The sequence below is a fragment of the Sciurus carolinensis genome, chromosome 1 (assembly GCF_902686445.1).
Source record: "Sciurus carolinensis chromosome 1, mSciCar1.2, whole genome shotgun sequence".
Classification (NCBI taxonomy): domain Eukaryota; kingdom Metazoa; phylum Chordata; class Mammalia; order Rodentia; family Sciuridae; genus Sciurus; species Sciurus carolinensis.
In genome coordinates, this window is record NC_062213.1 from 107,985,142 (window position 1) to 108,000,479 (window position 15,338).

The 15,338-nt window shown below is 33.5% G+C and overlaps 1 protein-coding gene across 2 annotated transcripts in view; it reads right to left on the reverse strand.

Moving 5' to 3' along the window:
* Magi3 (membrane associated guanylate kinase, WW and PDZ domain containing 3) overlaps positions 1 to 15,338 on the reverse strand; it is a 268,530-nt gene that overhangs the window by 58,935 nt on the left and 194,257 nt on the right. For both annotated transcript variants that reach the window (XM_047544260.1, XM_047544268.1), the window contains exons 4-6: positions 12,749 to 12,958; positions 6,636 to 6,810; positions 3,209 to 3,288 (exon numbers count right to left, since the gene is read on the reverse strand). In XM_047544260.1, the coding sequence (XP_047400216.1) occupies positions 3,209 to 3,288; positions 6,636 to 6,810; positions 12,749 to 12,958 (465 nt within the window). The remainder of the gene's footprint in view (positions 1 to 3,208; positions 3,289 to 6,635; positions 6,811 to 12,748; positions 12,959 to 15,338) is intronic.

Sequence of the window (15,338 nt, forward strand, 5' to 3'; positions counted from 1 at the left end):
CAACAATTTTTCCTTTTTATTGATGAGCATTATTTCATTCCACAACTGTTTATCCATTCTCCTTTTGATGGATATTTGGGATGTTTCCAGGTTTGAGCTATTATACTAAGGCTGTTATGATCATTCTTTTTGGGGACATAAGTTTCCATTTCTTTTGAGACAGTACCTCATAGGAAACTTCCAAAAGTTCTCCAAACATTCACATAATTTCATATCCCCACCACCAATTAAGATTCTATTTGCTTTAAAATCTTACCAATCTTCGGTACTATCAGTGTATCTGATTTTAGTCGTTCTAGTGGGTGTGGATATAACCCACTATAGAGATGATTAATGATAAACACTTTCTCATGTTCTTACTGACTTTTATCTTCTTTTGGGAAGTATATAAGTACTTTGGTCATTTTATTTAAAAAAAAAACTTTATTGAAGTATAATTTACATACTACAAAATTCATCTGTTTTAAGTGCACAACTCAATTATTTTTAATAATTTACTGAGTATGCAATTATCCCTACGATTCAGTTTTAGAATTTCATCACTCTAATAACATCCTTTCCTGTTTTTTACAGTTAATCTCTATTTCAGTCCTCAGCCCTGGACAACCATTAACCTATTGTCTGTTCACATAGATTTGCCCATTGCTGACATTTCATATAAATGGAGTTATACAATATTTGATTTTTTGTGTCTAGTGTCTTTCATTTAGCATAACATTTTTAAGGTTCATATGTGCACAGTATTTTGGCCCTTTTTATAGTTGAATATATTCTATTGTAGGGTTATATCACATTTTATTTATTCATTCATTGGTTAGTAAACATTTGGGTGGTTTCCATTTTTTACATACTATAAGTACTGCTGCTATAAACAAATGCACACAAATCTTTGTGTGGACATATGTTTTCATTCTTCTTGAGTAGCTATCCAGGAGTGGAATTACCAGGTCATATGATAAATTTATATTTAACTTTTTATATTTAACTTTTTTTGGGGGTGGGGACTAGAGATGGAACCCAGGGGTGCTTTACCACTGAGCTACATCCTAGCCCTTTTTTATTTTTCATTTTGAGACACAGTCTTGTTAAATTGTTGAGGCTGGCCTTGAACTTCTTATCCTCCTGCCTCAGTCTCCCAAGTTGCTAGGATTTTAACTTTTGAAGATCCAGGCCACAGTGTTTTCCAAAGCAGAGGTACCATTTTACGTTTGTGTAGCAATGGATGAGGGATACTGTTTCTCTCCATCCTCCCAACATTAGTTACTATCTTTTAAAATTATTATTATAGTCATTCTAGTTGGTATCACATTATGGTCTTAATTTGAAAACTACCCTAATTACTAATGATTTTAAGTATTTTTTCATTGATTATTTATACATCTTTTTTGGTGATTGGCTATTTAAAAATTTTGTCTGTTTTTCACTTTGGTTTGTAAAACAGTTCTTTATAGATTCTAAACATAACTTCTTTGTTAGATATATATTGCAAAATTTGTGACTTGGCCTATTCATTATCTTAATGGCATCTTGATGAAAAGAAATTTAAAATTTTTGTGAAGTACAAAATAAACAAGTTTTTTGACGGGCATGGTGGCACAGACCTGTAATCCTGACAACTCAGGAAACTGAGGCAGGAAGATCACCAGTTAGAGGCCAACCTCAGCAATTTAGCAAGACCCTGTCTCAAAGTAAAATATTAAAAAGAGCTGGTGGTGTAGCTCAGGGGAAGAACACGTTTGGGTTTAATCCCTGGTACCACAAAATAAATTTTTTTCTTCTATATTTCATACTTTTTGTGGCTTCCCTAAGAAGTCTTTACCAATCCAAAAGTCATGAAGATACTTTCTTTTCTTCTAAAAGTTTTATGGTTCTAGCTTTTATGCTAGGCTTTTGATCCTTCTAAAATTAGTTTTTGTGTATGGCAAGAGGGGTCACTGAGGCTCAGTTTTCTATGTGATATTAACTTATACCAGCACCATTTGCTAAAGACACTTTCCTTTTCTCATTGAATTGATTTGACAACTTGCTTGCAAATCAAGTAATCAGATATGTTTGCATCTATTTCTGGACTCTATTCTGTTAAATTGATCAATTTATTTATCCTATGCCAGTAACACACTGTCTTACTGTAGCTTTATAGGAAGTCTTCCAACTTCATCTTTTTTTTTTTTTAAAGGTTATCTGACTAACCAGACAGAGTCTTTGTATTTCCAGATATTTATTTTATAATAGGCTTGTTAGTTTCTCCAAAATAACCCATTTGGATTCTTATTAGGACTGTACTAGAAATCAATTTATGAGAATGGATACCACTAACAATATTATGTGATTCAATCCATAAGGCACAATATATCTCACTCATTATTATGGGTCCTTATTAATTTCTTTTAATGATGTTCTATAGTTTTCATTGTTAAGAACTTGCATCTTTTAATATATATATTTCAAGATTTCTAATTTTTTGATGTCATTATAAATAAATAAAGTCTGAACAATTTTATTTTCAATTGTATTTTTCCTAGAAAAATTTTCTATTATAATCATGCTGGACAAAACATGTGGCGATTGTTTGATTGCACCCTATTTTCAAGAAGACATAGCAAACAATTTTGGAAGGGATAAATTCTACTTATTTAAAAAACTATAGAATTATATAGAACATATAATATATAAGACAGATAAGACTATATGATGATTTTTAGAGAAATAGTTTTTCCATTAAGTACAAAAAATTTTGTGTGTGGGGGGTGGTATATTACAAACTTTCATTAAGTTTCAATTGCTGCTCTAATTTTAGCTAAGGAATAGTTATAGATACTAGCAATTATTCTAGTATATAATAAGTTAAATATATATTTGAATGTTCAACAGATATGACAGTTATCTTATAGTTGGGAATGAATCTAATATACTGAATATTTATTGAGAATTTTTATAGTTGTCTTTAGGGCATATGTTAAAAAAAAGGGCAAATTTCTTTTTATTAATTTTTTAAATAAAAAGAATTACAATCCTCATAGAGGAGATAACTAAAATTTCTCATAAATTATATATATATATGGCATAATTACCATACTAAGTTGATTATGATCTCCATCCCTATTTACATACACATGGTTTGTTTAGGGTTTTGAAAAACTCACTAAGCAAGAAGAGTAACAAAGGATTAAGAGAATAAGAAGGGTATAAAAGGACTCTGAATCTCTACCTCCATCTTCACAGTCTTCAGGGGCTTTGGCTTTTTTACAGAGACGAGGATCCAACCAGGTGGTCGTCTTGGTATTGTGGCTGTAGAATAAGATCTCAATTAGAAATAGCAAAATAAGGAAGAAGAAAGTAATTCCAAAGCAAAGATTAAAAGTGACTAAAAAGCATATGATATCGGAACATTTATCTCCTATGGCCTCCATTTGTATTCCTCAAATTCAATAATCTTATTGTTCTCAGTCTGTTACTTCAAAACTGCCATAAAGAAAAGGTAATGCTAGAGGTACTAATTTGAGAATGAAGACTTTAAAGAAGGGATCAAATGCCAAATACAGAATAACACGCTTTTTTAAGCAATCAAAAACATTTCAAAGGGTGGGCGCAGAGCCACATACTATGCATTATCTAGCCAGCAAAGCTTCATTAAAAACCTTGTTTGCTTGCTGGCTGAATTTCTTCCTTTCTTCCTTCAGAAAAATATGATGTTTCTTGAGTATCTATGATATATATGTACTCTGCTGGTGGCTAGGAATATAGAGATTTTTATCAGACATAATTTCTGCCCTCACAGGAACTCCTTAAAATAAATAGGGTAAAATTTTTTAAAAAGTTTTAAAGTGACTGTTTCTGCAACATGCAAGAAAAACAATGGGTATATCCATCCTACCAAAAAAAAAAGAAAAAGAAAAAGATCCTGCCCCTACTCCTTTCTATGCAGCAGGTCAAAGATAGTTTCAGAGAGCAGTATCTCTTTAATTCTATTAAAAGCCAGTCAGCCAGCTTCAGGTCAGGTCACCATGCAGTAAATAGTAATGCTAAAACGAAACTATCACACTGTTAGTAGACACAGTTCGAGTCTCTGAAATACAAAGATAGTAAAGAAGAAAAATTTGCAGAAGAATATATAGGATGGCAACAAAATGTAAATTAAAGTAATTATTAAAGAACTGTTAGAATAATAATTAATGTGAATAAGTTATCTTTCCTTGGTGTCTTTAACATGAGATAAACTCAATACTCTATCTTGTCCACTCTTAGGAAATGAAGTTAGTGGTTTCAGGGCATTAACCATATCTTCTATGCCTTTTCTCTGTATTTCTACTTACAAAGATATATGACCATTTTTTTGTGGTATGCTGGAAAACAGGTAATCTATGTAGGAAAAATAAAGAGTGTTTCTAGAAAGCTTGCGATATCCACTCTTTCAGAGAGATAATCTCCCCAAATGAAAACCAATTAAATCAGTTTTAACAAAATGAAAGGGATTAGGACTCAAAAGAGGCCTAGTTGTACATAGATGATTAGAAACAAAACAAAACAAAACAAAAAAAATGTATGTATCCTGCTAATCCAAACTCAAAACTGCTATTTGATAAAAGCTTAACTTTGATTCCAATGATCCAAAATTTTATTGATAAATCAGTCGATATAGGCAATCTTCTAGAATTTTGCCCAATAGTTCCCAAGGTTAAAAAAATGGGCTATTTTTGGGGCTGGGGAGATAGCTCAGTCGGTAGAGTGCTTGCCTTGCAAGCACAAGGCCCTGGGTTCGATCCCCAGCACCCCAAAAAAAAAAAAAAAAAAAAAAAAAAGGGCTATTTTTTAGGCTGCTCCTAAATTGTAATAACTAAAGACTATGGACCTATGTTAATATTACTTTCTTACAGGTGCATACTTTAACAGCAGAGGTTAACACAAATCTACCATACTAGTTTAACACAGATCAAACATATTAGCTATAGCTAACAAAATATCTTTATCTAGAGTGAATTTTCAAGTATTCTGAATATTAACCCTTTATCTAATATATGACTTGCAGATATTTCTTCCTCCTCTACAGGTTGCCTTTTAGCTTTGTTGCCAGTATTCTTTGCTGTGTAGCAGTGTCAAGTCTCTTGTGGTCCCACTTGTCTATTCTGCTTTATTACCTGTTTTTGGTGTTATATTCAGAAGTTCCTGCCAAATCCAATGTCATGAAGCTTTGCCCTATGTTTTCCTATAGAAATTTTATAGTTTGGGCCTTACATTTATGTTTTTAACACATTTAAACAATATTTAACTATAAAGAGATTTCTTTTCCCCTGCTCCCCATATCATATTAACATATCTCTACTTGTGAGGTGAGGTATTGTCAGACCCAATGTCTCATAATCTGTTTCTAAAGATATTTTAGCCCCTTCTAGTGACTTCACACCTCACTTTGGGGGTTTATTTCTGAAGTCAGCATACAAGTCAAAAGTCTAAATTGCCCTTAAGGAATCCCTTACATTTCTGCTGGGTGTGGTGGCACATACCTGTAATCCCAGCTCTGAAGACTGAGGCAAGAGGATTGTAAATTCAAAGCCAGCCTCAGCAACTTAGTGAGGCCCTAAGCAACTTGGAGAGACCATCTCAAAATAAAAAACAAAATAAGGGCTGGGAATGTGAGTCAGTTGTTAAGTATCCCTGGGTTTACTTCCCGATACAAAAAAAAAGAAAAAAAAAAAAGAATTCCTTAAATTGTATGAAGAGAAGTATACCTGGTTGTGTCTGTTTTGTATATTTACATAAATGTATTCACTTCTGCATATGGTTTAGAGAACAACATACACTCAAGATCTATGTTTTTTTGAACACTAGAATGCTGCTTAGTACAGCAAGATGCTCACTCTTTGGGAAGGATCTATAATTAGAACTATTTGAGGAAATAGATTCAAGTTCATCAACTTAATTAACTTCTAATTATATATTCTTTGAGTGCTGTACTCAGTCCTCACTACTTTAACTGATATTTATAAATATTCTGTAACTTCACTACATTAATCTTCTACCCCTGAACAAATGGCTTTAAAGAAGAGAATTACAGCAGCATAAAAATTTAAAAAAAAAACAACTTCATAATGAGATTTTCAATAAATGATTTGCATAATATTATTCTTTGGTGCAAACAACATTAAGTTTTAGGTTGATCTAATTATATGGTATTCAGTATCTTTATGAATATTACATTAATGGTCCCTTTTCATAAAAAGTTTTATTTTCTGCATTTACAGTGTACCAGTTACTCTCAGGATCAGTGAAATTTTCTTCCTACATTATTTACCTATATTGTCTGAATACAAACCTAAATTCTAGGACTGACAATACTTAGCTCAGATAATAATATGTATTCTGCCATAATGATAATCTCCTATTTTCAATCCTCCTACTTCTATAAAATCAGAGGTCAAATACACTCTTCCTTTATCCAAGTCAAATAAAATAAAATGGAATCCAGGGAAATACCTAGATTAAAAATCAACTCTTACTTTTATGAAAAACATTTTTAAAAAGAGAAAAAGAAATGACAGCCTTGTGAAATAGGCACACAACCAAATGAGATTAACAACCATTCCAGACAATCCTCACAGTGATAGGGCAGATTAGAAGAGATACAGACATTTGCTTACTCAATGAAGTAGATCATCCCCGTGTCAGTGTAGGCCATCTCCCAGTTTTTGGGCAGTGGTTCCAGATTCTCATCTCTCATCATATAATTTCTAAAGTCCATGGAGCTATTTGTTTGGTTATAACTTGGAACAGTCTTCATCCAGTCGGATGACTCAGAATGTCTCTCTCTGTTTTCTGCCATTGTTCAAAACAGAACAGCATGAAAAGTAGGCAAAGTTATACTCTTCTTCAAGTATTCTTCATTTCTAACAAAATGCCAAACATTACACACACATACACACATATGTATATATACATATGTACATACACATATTTGTGTAATTATACATTTCAAATGTGCTTATCATATCCATATTCTGCTATAAATTGTGAAATAATAAATAAGCATACCTAATTTTTTTCATTTACTAATTCACATTAACCCCTAGAGTATATTTGATGCTAGTCTGGGAGAGTATCAACAAAACAAGTGTGGAATCAATTCAGTACAAATCCTAACAGGAGTATCAGCAATATTTAAACATATATGCATATATCAAGCTCTATTTTAAGTGATTAACTCATAATCCTTGCAGCAACCCAGTATCTTTTATTACTAAACTCATTTTATAGATTGAGAAAAATAAAACACAGAGAGGTTAAGCTAATTTATTCAAGGTTGCACAGTCATTAAATAGCAAAGCTAGAATTTGAATCTAAGTGGTCTATGCTCTTAACTGCTACACTAAGCTGCTCATACACTTTTAATATTTTAATACTTTAAATAAAATTTGTTTTTAAAAATTATACTCAAGGGCTGGGGATATAGCTCAGAGGTAGGGCACTTGCCTACCATATGCGAGGCTATGTTTTTTTAATCCCCAGAACTGCAAAACTAACTAAGTAACTAATAAAATTACATTCATTAGACTTTCTGTTGTTAAATATAATTTTCTGGTAATATTAAAATCCTTTTAAAGTCCCAAAGTCTATAATATAAGCAAGTACATTAAAATTTGGTTATTGTCTAAGAAGTCAATAATTCATTGTTTCTAGAATTTAAATGATGCTACATAATAATATCATTGTAACAACTTCAAACTGCAGGCAATGCCTAAGAATCAGAGAATCTGAGAAAAGGCCTTAGATATCATTCCCTATAGTATTTCAACTCCAACATTCTTTATTCAATAACAAATCATACAATTCATTAATCTTTCTACTTATCTTTCACTTTCTCCACTCTCTACCCACTTCCCTATTGCTCTCCTTATCCAACTTAAATTCCATGATCACTCACTGTAATCACTCGCATGTACCCCTGATTTCTTTGCCTCAACCTGACTTCATCACACTTGCCTGGCTAAATTATAACTCTGCCTAAATCCTATTTTCCACCTACTCAATGCCAGCATGTACAGCTGAACACAGGCAATGCTAAGTAGTTCACTTTAAATTCATGATCACTAACCTCGGTGGATATTTAATGATTCATGATAATCACAGTACATTTCTTTAATTAATTCACTCAGACATGCTCCTTGTTAACTATTTCATACCTTCTTTTCCTTAAATCATCTATAGTAGTCCCCCCTTTTCTGAGGGGGATGCATCCCAAGACCCCCAGCGAATGCCTGAAACTATGGATAGGACTGAACCCTTTATATACAGTACTTTGTTTTTTCCTCATATATACATACTTATGATAGTTTATAAGTTTGTACAGTAAGAGACTGGCAGCAATAACTAATAATAACAGTAGAACAATTATAACAATGTACTGTAATAAAACTTTTATAAATGTAGTCTCTCTCAAAATATCTTCTTATACAGTAATATTTTCTTACTGCAGTTGGTTGTAGGTAACTGAAACCATGGAAGTGAAACCACAGATAAGGGAGGACGATTGTACGGCTTTTCCCTTATCCTTAATCTCATTTGGTGACCCTGTTTCCTATTTCACCAAGAAAACAGATGCAAGCAGAACAGAATTCTGCAAATTCCCACCATTCCATCTATACGGCAACCATGCCTATTTACTCCACTATCTGTTACTTCCTAAGAATTGCCCATGTCCCTAGCTAAAGCTAATCCCCAATTATAAATACACCCTATCCCCTCTTGCCTACAGCAATTGTCTCATTCTCTTTCCTGTACTACCTATCTTCCTTATTTATTAGATCATATCCATACATATAAGAACATGTTATTTCTAAGAATCAGAGAATCTGAGAAAAGGCCTTAGATATCATTCCCTATAGTATTTCAACTCCAACATTCTTTATTCAATAACAAATCATACAATTCATTAATCTTTCTACAATTCATTAATTATTTCTACAAAATAATTCTCCTTCCCATCTGGCAACCAATCAATTTCTTTTATACCAAACCACCTTGAGAGAGTTTATACTTGCTATTCCCACTACCACTCTTTCAGTTCTCTCAGACCTTCTCATCAATGCTTTTAAACTCCCATTTAAAAAAACAAAACAAAACTGTTCTCAGATGGAATTTGGGAAGCAGGTGGTGGGGCCTCAGGCTGTGGAAGTAATACATTTTCACTATAGGGCTCTGTGTATTCTTAGGGGTAGGGGTTCTTCTTTTTACACTTGATGTCAGTGTTTAATACCAAAACTTTGTGTGGGTAACTTGATTTTTAAACCAATATTATAGTACTTTTAAAAAATTAGCATTTTGAAAGAAAAAAAAAAAAACCTGTTATCAAGGTCTCCAATATTTTCCACATTGCTAAAGCTAATGACCAGTTTCTCAGTTCACATTTTATTTGTGCTATCAGCAACATCTGACATTGTGGAGCACTTTCTTCCTTGTATTATTCATAACCCCCTAATGGTATCCCTGTTTATATCCTGCCCTCTTATGTCTATTCTCAATACACTATACAGAATGAGCCTGTTAAATCTGTTGTATACTGCTTTACTCAAAATCTTATCAGTTTCTCAGTTCAAAGTTACAGCCAAAATTCTTCCAAGTATCCACAACACCTTACCTAACACGCATTCCTCCCCTCCCCTCATTATCTGACTGACCATACTGGTTTCTAGTCTACTCTTCTGCCTTCCATCCCTCTGCTCCAACCACCCACAGTGCATCATCTACATGGCACTGAACCACACTAGTTTCCTTGCTGTTGTTTGAATATTGCAGGTATGCTCCCACCTTATGGCATTTGTACTTAGAGTTCTCTCTGTTTGGAAAGCTCTTTCCTCAGATATTTAGAGTTTATTCATTTCTTTCAAAAAGAATCTATCTAAAACTGCAGACCCTTTTTCCCTCCCTCCCTCCCTCCCTTCCTTTCTTTCTTTCTTTCTTTTTTGTATCAGGAATTGAACCCCTAGGGTACTTTACCAGTATGCCATATCCCCAGCCCTTTTTTATTTTTGAGAAAGGGTATTGGTTTTAGTCAGCTTTTTCACTGTTGTGACTGAAAGACCTGACTGGAACAACCACAGAAGAGGAAAAGTATATCTGGGGGCTCACAGTTTCAGAGGTCTCAATCCATAGACAGTTGATTCCATTTCTCAGAGGTTAAGGTGAGGTTGAACATCATGGCAGAAGAGTGTGGCAGAGGGAAGCAGCTCACATGATCAGAAATCAAAGAGAGAGAGAGAGAGAGACTCCACTCTCCAGACACAAAATATATACCCCATAGCCACACCCACAATGAACCACTTCCTCCAGCCACATCCTACCTGCCTCCAGTCACCACTCAGTTAATTCCATCAGGGATCAGTTCACTGATTAGGTTAAAGCTATAGACCAATCATTTCTCCTCCAAACCTTCTTGCTTTGTCTCATACGTGAACTTTTGGGGGATACTTCACATCTAAATCATAAAACTATCGCTAAATTGTTTAGGGTTTCCTAAATTGCTAAGGTTGGCCTCAAACCCAAGCTCCTTCTGCCTCAGCTTCTGGAGTTGCTGGGATTAGGGCATGTGCCACTTTGCCTGGTTTGACTCCACTATTTCTTATCTACCTCATTCTCTGCTTTATTTTTCTCTTTTGCACCGTCTAACACACTACATGTTATTCATTTATGCAGACCATCATCAGGAAAAGTCCATCAGGACAGGAGTTTCTGTTTTGCTCACTGATTTAGTACAAATGGTTAGCTAGCACTCAGTTTAGCAGGCACTTAATTTAGTAAATAAAAAATAAACAAAATGCATGATTTATTTTCTATGCAGAAAAAATAATAAAAATTAAAAGGTTAAATAAAAGATTCATGACAACTAAAAAAATATTTAAAGAAAAATTAAAAAGCACTTAAGTAGAAATCAATCAGGAGTTACATTCTTGGGAAAGTATGTTGGAGAAAAGCAACAGCAACTACATGATCTATAATACTTCTCTTGATATAGTTCCAAGGGACTGAGTAAAGGAGTTTGTATAATAGTCGATGACTTGGGAAGATGATGTTTATATTATAGCCATTTTAGAAAAAAAATTTAGCATTACTGCATAACATAGGTGATCCTATGTGGGCATATTAGCAATCTTTGGGGTTAAATCTTTAACAAGATATAAAATATGTATTGATGTATACAAATAAAGCACTACTTACCCTTTCCCTACTTCTACTCTTCAATGCTTTTCTGGTTTTTCATTTAAATATTCAGAACATTTTCTCTTACAAAGAAATATAAAATCCAATGTAAATATCCTATGGTATCTAAACACAAGAGAGAGTGTACAAACTGCCTCCCACACACTCTTGGATATGCTCCCTTAAAAATTAATATCAGAGTATGAAACAGCTGGTTTAACAACTGTCTGACATGACTAGCATAAACCATGGAGATTACAGACAGGTTTATCTCTAAGGGAATCATAGTGATCACTAAGAGGCTCTGCATCCGGATGTATAAATTTTTTTTTTCTTTTTCTTTCCTCCTAAGTCAAGAATATATAAATTCCATACTGGGATAGATTCATGGTCTCTAATCCTAGTGTTCAGCATTTTAAAATATGAACAGATTTAATTTTGTGGGACTGTAAATCTGACATCAACATTAAAAAGTTATCATAATGATATGATAATTTCCCTTAGTAATCTCTAAAGAATTAGCTATAAATTTCCTTAAAACTTTCCAATCCCATTTTCAGTCTTTACACCCAAATACATCAAGTAATTCACTTAACATTAAACATACTATGTGGTATAACTATGTGAGAAGTTAGAATGATGAAACAGAACCCTTAATCTGGAGAGGGAAATAAACAATGAATATATTAAAACAATAAATAATATAAATGCCAAATTTTAATAACTGATGAAGGAAGAGATCAAGGTGCTTTGGGAAAATGATATGGAGATGGGGACATGATATTCAAATTTGGGGACATGAACCTTTTTTTTTTTTTTTTTAGTTCTTACTATGTGTCAGGCACTGTTTTTGGTGCAAGTGATATAATAATGAACAAAATAAGTAAAAACTGCGACCCTATGAAACTTCATTCTAATGTTTTGAATGGAATTATTATAATAAATAGCACTGCTACAAAAAGCTTGGTTGTTATTTTATGGTTTCCTAGTTATAATCTTGGTTATAAACTTAAGAATCACACAGGAAATCACTTAATTATTTAGGGGTACTGAATAGGAGATTTCACCCCTAAATTTGTTGGTTTTGCATTTAAATGAAAAATAAGAGAGTCACACAAAACAAAACAAAAAGGGAATGTCTTTGAATGAATTCAGAAGATAAATAAAAAATATTAACAAACCTTTTGGATAATTTTTACTGGCATATTTCTAAACTCCATGTACTTTTGTTTGAGCCTTTATTATAAAACATCTATATTTTGCTTTTATCCTATAAAATAGGATGTAGGCCAATAAAATTTCCATATTCATCGGAAATGAATCTCAAATATTTTAAGAAATGGAATAATGGCATATTTTATTACGGATAGGTTTTCATTGGTTTATTAAAATTGGGCAACCCATTTTAGCTTATAGATGTTTACAGAAGTACACATTACACACAGCCTTCTCAAAACATTAGAAGTTCTCCATGCTTCAGCAAAAATTTTACTACTTGCAGTTCAATGTCAGTACAGCCAACCCATAACATCCATTAGAAGTTGTTCATCTATTTACTGACCTGCGCTTCCACTGCCATTAATAGCATCCTTATCCTCATCTTCTTCCTCTTCAGGAAGAGAGCTGTCCATTCTTTCCATCTTGCTGACAGATGTAGTTCGTTTTCTTTGGGATTCTGTGTCAAACTCATTATCAAAGAGGACCTGATCAACTGGATCTGGCTGGAAAGGGCTGGGTTCTGCTGGAGGCTTGGGAGTTCCATAGAAGTTTCCTGAAGTAGACAAAATAACAGCAGCTGAAATCTTGATGCTGAATTGAGTCAGAACAACATGGCCTACTGTATATCTCTATTGTTTCTTACACAGAAGTTTTTGAATACCTACTATTGTCCAAAAGATTGACCAAAGCACTCCTTGTGAGAGAAGTAGGTAGAAATAACAGAAAAAAACTAATTCCTCAAGAGACCTTCATCATATATCATCTAACATTTTAATACTACTAAGTCTAGGAAGTTGATCTTCCTTCCTTCCTTCCTTTCTTCCTCCCTCCCTCCCTCTCTTCCTTCCTTCCTCCCTCCCTCCCTCCCTCCCTTCCTTCCTTCTTTTCTTCCCTCCCTTCCTTCCTTCTTTCCTTTCTTGATTATTGTTCCTATAGGGCTTGCTTTACATGGGCTTTGAATTAGGACCTAACTTGTAAATTTAAAAGCATCAAAGTTCTCATGAAAGACTGATACAAAAGGTGGGAGTAAAGGACAATAAAACTAACTCAAATAATTTTGTTCTAATATACATAATGTACTATTTTAGTAAGATGAGGAAATAAGTAGGCAAAGGATAAAGCTAAGAACTAAACAGTTTGCATAGAAATATGGATTGTTAATATAATATTTACTTAAAAATTTTAAACTTAAAAAACTTAGAGTTTTTCTTTGCATTCTAATTATATTATTTTATCTGACAATCTACTGAACAAATAGAGACATTATTAGTGTAATTCAATATTGGCTTATTCTCATAAAAGAAGAAATTAATTTTCTCTTGAGGATCAGTGATTTTTGCAGTAAAAATAAACATTCCAAAATAGAAGGAAAACAATGGAATATATTCTCAATTTGTCATGTGGTTTCCTTCTACTAAGCAGCCCAACACAATGGGAAAGCACAGCCACATTAACAGTGTGTGGTTCCTACTAGCTGTGACCTGATATCAATTGTTATGCTAATTTTATAGAAAATAAATATGGTTAAAAAGTAAAATACTCATGGTATTTTTTTTTTTAAATCCACAACTTTCAATCAAATTCTTTGGTGCTAGGGAGGTAATTCAGGTGCTCATTCATAGAAGGTAAATTTATGAGGTAGATGAATTTTTTTTTCTCCTAGGTAGAAGAAAAAAAAAATCATAGGTTACTCCCTTTGGCACTGAGACAAATTTACAAATAACACAGTTTACCTTAGGTTGGGCATGTTTGAGGGAGAAGGCATTAAAATTAATTCTTTGGAAGCTTAACTTTGAGTGGTGTCCTTAAATATTCAAGACAAAACAGTAAACTCAAACTAAAAATCTTTTCAACTATATCTGCCTCTCCCCACTCACCTACTCACTTGCTTCCAAATTCATATTTGAAATGATTGCTCATTTCGCACAGATGGATGCAAAAAACTGTATTAAAACAGACTAGACTTTGCAAACTTTCTGGCCTCTAAGTACAGACCAATGGAAAAGTCACTTCAGGGCTGGGATGCAGCTCAGTGGCAGAGCACTTTCCTGACAAGTGTGAGGCCCTAATTCCAACCCCAGTACCCCAAATTCCAAAATCCCAAAATCAAACCAACCAAACAAACAAAAAACAAAAACAAAAAAGAAAGAAAAAAACCAACAACATGGGACTGGGTTGTAGCTCAGTGGTAGAGCGCTTGCCTTATATCTGTGAGGCACAGAGTTTGATCCTCAGCACAACATAAAAATAAATTAAAAATGAAGGTATTGTGTCCATCTACAACTAAAAAAAAAAAAAAAATCAAAACAAAAAAACCACTGCCAACAACAAAAACACATATACTGGTTTATACTTCTCTGGGCAAAGAGTACAGAAATAATCCAAAAAGAGTGGTGACCAGGGGATAAGATATTCTAGGATCTCAATTTTTCCTTTATTATGGCCAATAATCATACAATGAAGGACTGAGATACATCCCGTGACAAAAATAAAAAATCCACCTTTTCTAAGGATGATGGTAGTCATCCATAGTCACTAAAAAATGCATTCTACTGTGAGTTCTTAATAATTATTATCTAACTCTAGAAAGTTTAACTTTTTCCTAAGGGGAAAATTAGAAAAACGCAAGATATTAGAACTGTTATCCATAATCACTGCAAAGATTTCAGAACTTCAAAATAAATTTTGGCAGCTTCCTTGTTTAAGAAGGTAATCATTGCACCACCTATAATCCCAGCAGTTTGAGAGGCTGACGCAGGAAGATTGCAAGTCCAAAGCCAGCCTCAGCAACTTAGCAAGGTCCTAAGCAACTTAGTGAGACCCTGTCTCAAAAAAAAAAAAAAAAAAAAAGGGGGAGGGGCTAGGATGTGGCTCAGTAGTTAAGCACCCCTGGGTTCAATCCGCAGTACAAAAAAAAAAAAAAAGGTAATCAC